Raw genomic sequence first — 9,379 nt, 5'->3', positions numbered from 1 at the left:
TATTATATAATTATTAATAATTAAAATAGGCAAATTACTATGCAACCAGTCCATGGGTGTTCTCTTCCTCCATGGGAACTGAAAGGTAATCTGTGATCATCCGCATTTACCATGGGCTGAAAGGACACACATAAGATTTTACAGCACAGGACCTAACACACAGTAAATTCACAGGCCAATTTACAACTTTGTGTGCATACCCCACACTTATACACCTGTCACTACTGTCACGCAGGCTGCCTTTTCACTTCTGTTTCATGAATAATCCTTTATTTCAGTAATACCAGCTAAATTTTCCATATGTGACCAGCCAGTAGAATTTACAGGAATGATTGACCTGCCCACAACAGAAGTTTTCCTAGGGGACAACTAACATTACAGTACTTAGTCCTGTAAAATACTACAAGGCCTCAACAGCCTTGTCTCCAACAAGAGTTAGCCAAATCTTGAAAAGTTTCTTTATCATTAAAATACATTAAACTAAAGAATTCAGCCAAACATTGTTATGTATGAGGCTTTCAAAAACTGCACATAATTCTGGATGCTCTGGTTCTTGTTCTCTGACTTCTGTAGGCTGTTCTCCAGCTCTTTCAAACATACTTCTCGGTGCTTTTCATTCTAAAGAAAAAAAGAGAAATGCAATACAACTTAGAAATAAATACAAATCAATCAAAATAATAATGCAAGACAACTAGTACCTAATTTTTACAAGCCTTATTTACCCATGAAAGTTTTCAGAGGCTCCACAAAACTGAAGGTTCACAAAAAGACCTTGAAATATTGAAACTTTATTTATGTTCAGTCAGGATCAGTCTAAACATGTTTGAATAGGCTTATAATCCAAAAAAGGCCTGGCAGTATAAAAACTAACCTTCTGGTTTTTTATTATGAAAGACTCCTAGCATCTTAAATCTATTATGGACCTAACACTCTCTTCTGTTGATTTTTCAAGGAAACATTTGTTATTGATCTCTGATGCGACATTATTTTTGATCCCTATTGTTCCTTATTTAAAAAAAGATAACTGATAGCAATATTAGCTGCTCATTAGTTCCATACCTGATGCACACCATAGATCATTTGACATATAAATATTACAGGTATTTCCTTTTACCTCCATTATAGATTTCAGATGCTAGTTGCTTAAAATGAATTCAACTTTAAAAAATTGAATTCTACTCTTCAGATTTAAATCCAGCCTTAGAAATAAATAATCAGGTTAGAATGAATAACTGTGAACTTATTTTGTTCCAGTTTCACTACAACAGGAATAAGACCATTTTATAATTTCCCATAATGCATTCTCGGTTATATGTAAATGTAATTGGAATAAAAAACAATGAATTAATTGAGAACAGTTCTTCTCTCAGACATATATACCTTTCACATTTATATTTTAACTGTAACCTTAAAATGGAAACCATTTGGACACATACTTTAGTTCTAACAGAGAAGGAATAACAGCAGTGTTCTGTCAAGTGACATGAATTCTCATTATCTAGGACTCGTGGTTCTCAGAGTTTCTTTGCCTTTAGCCATTGGAGTGAGGATTTAAAATGGACTAATGAGCAAACAATTAATCAGAAATTAAAATGTACTGGTAATTTGATTGAAAATAGCAAATTTAAATAATTTTAAACAGAACTAGGCTCTTGAGATCCAATTCTGTTCCCATCAAACTCAGGAACTGGACTACCACCAGTTTTAAAGAAAACAGAATGAAGTATAAAAATAAACAGTAAAGTAACTTACAAATACCATACAAGTTGCATAAAAATAGATTCCTCTAACACTGATAAAAAAGAACAAAAATCCTGCCAAAAATGCAAGTGTCTCTACTTGTTTCTGAAGTTGCAGAGAGAAATAAATTAGGATCTAATTTTAAGGATGCTCAACTGCCAGTAAAGTTATAACAGTGTATAGCACTGTGTTCTGTAACTCTTAACTTGTCCCTGTCAATGACTCCTTCCATGCTGTTTCTTTTCCTTGTACCTTGGTATTACATCAAAGACAACCAATGCAACTCTATGATAATAAAAACCAACAACAGATATATATACTATACTGTACACTTTCAGGTTCGTTTCAAGACTCCAAAATAAATGTAATTGGGGAATCTTTAACTAGATTTCATGACAAGAGTAGAAAAGATATATTTGAAATACAATATACTGTTTCTACATCACCATAAATCTCTACTACCAAAAAGCCCTGAAAGATGACTGATACCAAAATACCAAACTAGGATCTCTGAACATAGGTCTTAAGGTATAGGATCTGATAAATTCAGATAAAATTTGTCTCTCTCAGCTGAATTACAACACCCTCCCTGCCTCACCTCCCAAAAAAAGAGATTACATGAATGTCTAAGCTTACTACTTTATTAGGGAAAAGAACTTAATTTCTTTCTTAATATTAAGGCAAGGATATTATGGTAATTTGCTTGCTGAATACGATTAAATTCCACATCCCAATTCAACCTGGGATTTCTTCTTGGACAAAGACAAGAAAATTTTATTTTCTATTTTACTTTAACATAGTAAGAAATTCCTATGAAAAAATATTTGAATTAGAATAAAACACTAGCCAATGTCTGATTTTGTTTTAAAGACACTTGTCTTATGGTAAATGCAGACACTAAGTTACACTTGATACAGATAAAGGTTAATTAAAACATACTATGTTCAGAACCATATCTCTGATGTCTTATTTGAATCTTGAATAGAGGTTGGCTTGATTTTACTCTTGAATGCTTCAAGTCAGAATTACAGAGTAATAGTTTTGAGAGTCTAGGAGAACGATACCAAACCTTTTTAGTGTCTTCTATATTTATTTTAAATAACTTTGAAGCTTATTATCACTGATCACAGGACAAATCTCTAACTGTATCAAAACTTTGATTAAAGCAAATGATTTGCCATCACTAATCTAGGGAATTCAGGTATGTCTGACATTTATTAATAGAAAATGTGCTGAAATTTTCGGGATTAGGTAAAACAATAAATCAAGACTTCTTTTCTTTCTTTGTCTTCAGAGAGTATTACTCATCCAAAATACCTTCTTAGACTGTACATATCTTAACTTCAACATATCAAAACCTTGGCATTTAAAGGCTTGACACTTTGAAAAATCAGAATATCTCTTTTGTTACTAACTACGTTTATGTGCAACATCAGTACATAAGCTCAAAGATTTTTACAAAATCTGGTAAGATCAGATTCTTGTATCAACTCAGGAAAAAAAGAAATACCACTATGTTGTTAATGGCACTATTATGCATTTATTTAAATCTAGGTATGCTTACTGAACATGATTAATGTGATACAAGTTCATACATATTTTTTTATTTTTGCCTTGCTGGGAAAACTGGATTGAATAAGTGATGTAAACTCAATATTATTCCAGTGATTTAGTAAAATAGACTGGGCATCTGTTAAGTCTATTAGAAATGTCAATATACAAAGTACAGTGTCAAGTTGAATCAATTTGCTGTTCCCCAAATTATGTATCAATTGTATTAAAAGTGTGTTTTTCATTAAAAGGAATATTATGTAAACGGTGATGTGGTAAATTTTTAAAGTCATAAACAGTATTATTTACTCACATGGTGAAACATGCAGAGGAGTTGTTTTTTCTCTTCTTGCCTCTCTCTCACTTCAGTTTCAAGAACTAGCATTTTTGCCTGAAGGGCTTGTTCTTTGTATGACATTTTTTCCAGTTCTTTGGCTACCTGTAATAGTAATGTGAGAGAAATTATGTATATTTACTTTCACTTAAAGCCCAATTATTTTCTTATATCTTAGCATTAGTAGCTCTATTTCCTATTCTGTCATCTAATTCTGCAGATATTTCCCATGCACAGAAACTAAACAAATCTGGGAAATATTCTGGAGACATTTCAATTTGGAAAAAAAAATGTCATATTATTGAGAGGGAGACACTTGCGTAACTCATTTGTAAGTTTATCCAAACTTGTTATTTTTTTCAAAACCAAATCAATGTCCTCAGACACTATTGAGAAAATTCAGATAGTTTATTTCAACATGATTAATCTGAAACAGAAATTACAACTTCATACATAATTCCTGATTAAACTAATATAATTCACTGCAATCTGAATTCCTACACTTCCCTTTCCATTTGATTTACTGTTTACATCCTTTCTACAAATGACAAATCTCTGCTTAATACTGAAAGCATGCAGAGCTTTCCTCTAAAATGAGAAGGATTTCAACACTAAGGTTCTTGTGGGCTACCCATTCCAAAAAAATAAGAAAAAGGAAAGATTAAGCCTGTGTTCAGAAACTTTTTGCTGTATGTGTGGGATTTAATTATTTTTTATTATTTTTATTATTTTTAAGTATTTAACTCCACAAAGACATTGAATTGTACAATCCATATTTAAACATGCAGAATTCCTAGTAACTTTTTACTATTGCTCCCTCCATGCAAAATAATCTTGTTCCATGTTTTCTTTTCAAGTACATTTGGTTTTAATGCTATATTTAAACAGAAAATGGCAAACAAGTTTAAGAGATTTATTAAATCATCAATACCATTTTTCTCCCTTCTTCCATAGCAGATTCTAGTTGTCTGGTTAATCCATTATATTCTGCAATTTTCTCCTCAAGCTGCAACTTACTGCACTGAAGACTCTCATCTTCTTTTTTGAGACGACAAGCAAGTTCTTCATTTTGAAATTCCATCTTTTCCAATTGCCTTTACACAAAACAGATTAATGTATTATAAATCACCACACCAGAAGAATGTAGGAATTAATTACAGTCAGATTTTTAAAAAGTTACCTTTTAAGATCTTCATATTTCTTCTGAATGTTATGGTTTTCTGCTTCCAAGGAATGACTGCCCACGGAAGTTACACTGTCTTCTTCCGGTGAAAATGACAATTCGTTGCTAGTTAAAAAGACCTATATACAGGATATTACAGAGTAAAGTAAGCTTGCCTGTTAAAATCCGATCAAACAATGTAACTGGAATTTCAGGTAAACACTATATTATATTTAAGTTCTATTTAAAACAAATAAAATACAGCCAAAATAGCAGACAAAAACTTTGTGTGAACACTTCACGATTGAAAACCTGCTATGTAACAAAGCGAACTCCTAACAAAACCCATATGCTGCTCATGCAGCCTTGTGTATTAGGAGTTGGCTGGGTCTACCTCCTTGTGAACTGTGACTCTTAAGATTTAGACTCCAGCAAAAATAAGTTCCCTCACACTATAGTCACAGGAAGCATAAAAATAATACTGCATATACATACAGTTATCACAGAAAAACAGTGTAGCACCAGCAAAGAATTTCAGAAAGTAGTGAATATCACAAAAATGACAATCAAGTTCATAAGAAGAAACCAAGAAGGCAAACACCGTCTTCCCTGTTCAGCACCCAGATTGACAAACTATTACATGTTTTCTTTTAAATCTCGTAACAGTAGTGATGAGATTATTGCCCTTGCTACCACCCATCGACAGCACATTAGGAATAAATAGCCACATCACCAGCCTTCTGGCACCATTATCTAAGGGGCAACCTCCATCATTCACAGGACTACCTCAAGCAGTTCCATCCAGTAATTTGAGCTAAGCTGGTTGATTTTGCTTATGTGAGTTACAGGCTGTTCAGCTAGCAGACTGGTAGCAGCAGAAACCGATGTCCTGGTCCAGCTGAACCCAGAAGAGGGTTTCTGCACATGGTCCAGTTACTTGAAAATGAATTTTCCTAAATTTTGATCATAGGATCAAGGGTCAAAATCTCTAAAAGATGTCACCAAGATTTAATGCTGAAATTTAACAGCTGATCCACCACACTAGTGATTATAGTCCCAATTACTTCACTATACCTAAGAGGTTTTTTTGCATTTATTTAGGAAAACATGTAGTTAAATTAAAATTACATATATCATTTTACATATGCACCTCAAAATTAATTCTTGCATAAGTACTTTGCTAAGCAAAGGTGGATTTATGAGCATTCCTGGAAGGATAATTTAAAATTATATAAATAAGAACAAAATTTGATGCTATAAAGATCATCTTGACAAGAAATTTAAAACAAAATCATGACCTATTTTTTTATAAGCATATAAAGTCTATAGGGACACAGAAACTCACTGTGTTTCAGCTAAGTTTTCCCACTGACACAGGAATAAGACTAAGCCCTTCTCCCACCCTACCGATTCACACACCTTTGTCATTTGTGCTAGCTGAGTATTCTCCTCTAACTCAAAAGCATGTAAAAGAGAAAAGAGAACAACAAAAATGCCCAAACTTAGCCCTGACATTGAAATTGATGTCACAGACAAAAGAAGAGCTGAGGAATATTCATATTTAGGCTTAAGAGAAAATACAAGCAGTAGTGCTAAAATACTGCTAAAATAGAAATGATCCTATTAAAGCATACTTTTTAATGTATTTTATCAACCAACACAATGTAATCATTAAAATGTTAAAGTTATAATTCATCAACAATATAATATGACTATCTATCTAAGCAAATATTGTCTGATTTCTAAATTAGTCATTAAAAACAACATGAATGTGGAATTAAATTATTCCACTAGATACAAACAATAATTAGACTTGCACATTTACTTCCAGGGAAGAATACTGCAACACATCTCAAGCGATAAGTACTCAAAAGGATCAAGAATATACTCAGTTAAAAGATACAGAATCTAAAAGTAAATCTAAGTAACTAGTCTTGTCCCACACTGAATTCACATAAATACAGTTGGTGATAGTTTTGTTTGCATTGTGCTATTTCTACAGAAGAAGGTTTTTATTTATGAAGCAAATAACAAAGGAAACCGCACAACTATCACACATGCTAATAGAAAAAAAAGTCCCAAAGACTTTCTTCCACATAATTTTCTCATTTATCTTTAAAAATCAGCATGTTCTAAGCACCTGATCCTGCAGGTCCCTGAAGGTTTTACATTCCTGTGCATGGATCCTTTCCCAAGACATAAACTTTTCCTGATATCCTTGTTGCTTTTCCTCAGCTGCTTTCAGCAAGTCACAAACGTGTTCTAACTCCTTTAACTTGGCCTCCGTTTTGTTCCTCACCTGCACCATAGCATCACAGGAGAAAAATGTAAGTGTAAAACCATAAATTAATTGTTGTAATACTTAGTGGCTTTCCATGTAAGTAATAAATCTTAAATTCTGCACAAGTTGCATAATATCACTTAATTTACAAGTTCACCATTGGAGAAATTTCTCGCTCTGACTACATTTCATTAAAGACTCAGTAACACTCACAATGAACATTTACAAAATGATGCAAGTGTTAGCAGTTCATCATGCAATACCCAAATTTTTATTTTATTTTTATTGCAATGTATTTTGGGAGATGGCATACACACAGATTGAACAGTTTACAGGAAATATTCTGACCATACAACTATTGCAGTATTTGTAAAGAGGGCAACACCTAATGCCACCTGAAGCCACACGGAATGCTGTGCAAATATTATTTAGGGGATCAGAAAACATTTTTCTCCATTCTACACCTGAATCATTGAAATAATGATTAGTATAAAATAAAATGAACATCTGAGATGCTTCTCCGTGAGGAGTAATTCTGTTCTGTAAAACAGAATATTGCAGGCAATGGAAAACCTGTCCCTGCCTCAGCTTCATCGCTTAAAAGAATACGTATTTTGGTGAGCAGTGGAACCGAGTAAAGTGATTTTCCTGCCAATTTTGTATTGTTTTCTGATGCTTAAGAATGTGCTAACTGTGCTTCAGTATTGAGCTCTACCTGCTGAAAAAAATTAAAACTCAGCTCTCTATTGATTCTCTGTTTAAACTGCTAGTTAAACTCACACTGCAAAACAGTCTTACAGTAGTTTTGCTTCCCTATGCAACTTTCACAGCTGTTCTGTGGAGAGACCTAGTTTTAAAATCATCAATAACAAAACTGCATTTTTAAAAGTCATAAAATGAATTCTGGAATTCTAAAATAGCATTACTCTAAGAACATTTCTCACCTATTTGCAATTGTGTAGTATCCAAAAACCACCTGCTCACAAGTAAGAGTTAGTAAACCATTCAATTAATTGAAAAACGATTCTATAGGTGGAAAAAGAAAAACAAAAAAGAACCAGTACCTTGTGTCTTCTAATAAGTGGATCACAACAATGTAGTGATTGTCAATGTCCTACAGAACTGTTTGGAAACATGCTTTATTACTTTAAAACTTACCTTATCTACTTCTAAGCATTTATTTTCTGTTATCCTTTTGTTTTCATTCAAGACTGTTTCATATCTGGATTTCAATTCTTCTACTGCTGTTTGTAATTTTTGTACCTAGGACACAATATATTTTTCACATACATTTTCAAGGTGTTTCTTTTAAATATAGAAAAGAGAATCATTAGTACAAACCATAAAGTAAAACCATTTCTAAATAGAATCTCAATATTTGTCATTATATTAAGTTATTTATTTTCATTATTCTACTCACTACAGCAAATATAAAAGGGTAACCAGGTGAAGAGCACTCCGGTATCAACATTTCGTTTTCAACAAAGGAGAATGAGCTACAGTGGTGCTACAGAAGCAGCCAGTATAACTCACCCTTCTGTCCTCGGATAACAAGTATCACCAACAACAGTTCCCATCTGGAGTCACCACAGCCATAGGCTAGGGAATTTCATCCCACTCACTGCTCAAGGTTGGCTGTTACCTGGAACTACACCTCCCATCTTAAAGCTGGCAACAATAATTGTGGTGATGTGTCCCACAGACAAGGCACACTGGTTGTACTTGTGAAACATGTTCATCTGATCCGTGTGATGAAGTGTATCCTTTTGTACTTTTATGGATTTCTCCTGCACCATGAAAAGGGGTAACCTGTTCAGCCTTTCCCACCAAAACTTCTATTTTACAGGAGAAACTTAAAACTACTTTGCTGGTATATCAGCTCAAACCAGTTTGACCACTGACCGCATAGTATTGTGTAGAGAGAAACCTGTAAAGTGCATGCATAAAGTTTGGGGTCATCCTGGGGGCACGCTGAGGAAGATTCGAGAAGACTCTAGAAGGAGAAGAGGGCATGCGCCGAAGAAGACACGCCTATTCATGAATATGTATTAGCAGATACGCCCATTCATTAATATGTATTAGCAGACAGGATCACGCTGAGGAAGATTCGAGAAGACTCTAGAAGGAGAAGAGGGCATGCGCCGAAGAAGACACGCCTATTCATGAATATGTATTGGCAGACAGGATATAAACCAAGAACAGGAAGTGTACCACGTGTGTCTTGGTGGAGCGGAGACTTCCGGCGCACCCAGCGTGGTTTGCTTGCCTCTATTTACTTAGTAAATTGTAAACTTAAATTGGAATCCTGTTT

The 9,379-nt window shown here is 33.8% G+C and overlaps 1 protein-coding gene across 1 annotated transcript; it reads right to left on the bottom strand.

Moving 5' to 3' along the window:
• Nucleotides 1-489: 489 nt before the first annotated feature.
• LOC104614059 (outer dense fiber protein 2-like) lies at nucleotides 490-8,331 on the bottom strand (the record flags this gene model as incomplete). Its single annotated transcript, XM_010287489.1, has 6 exons — nucleotides 490-618; nucleotides 3,605-3,730; nucleotides 4,557-4,719; nucleotides 4,806-4,892; nucleotides 6,929-7,086; nucleotides 8,227-8,331. Coding segments are annotated over 6 exons (768 nt in total), but the record flags the coding sequence as incomplete, so codon positions are not given.
• Between the last annotated feature and the right edge of the window lie 1,048 nt (nucleotides 8,332-9,379).

This window comes from Phaethon lepturus, unplaced genomic scaffold (genome assembly GCF_000687285.1).
Source record: "Phaethon lepturus isolate BGI_N335 unplaced genomic scaffold, ASM68728v1 scaffold43635, whole genome shotgun sequence".
Classification (NCBI taxonomy): Eukaryota; Metazoa; Chordata; class Aves; order Phaethontiformes; family Phaethontidae; genus Phaethon; species Phaethon lepturus.
Note: the sequence above shows the minus strand (reverse complement) of the source record. Positions and strands in the feature narration are given on the sequence as shown.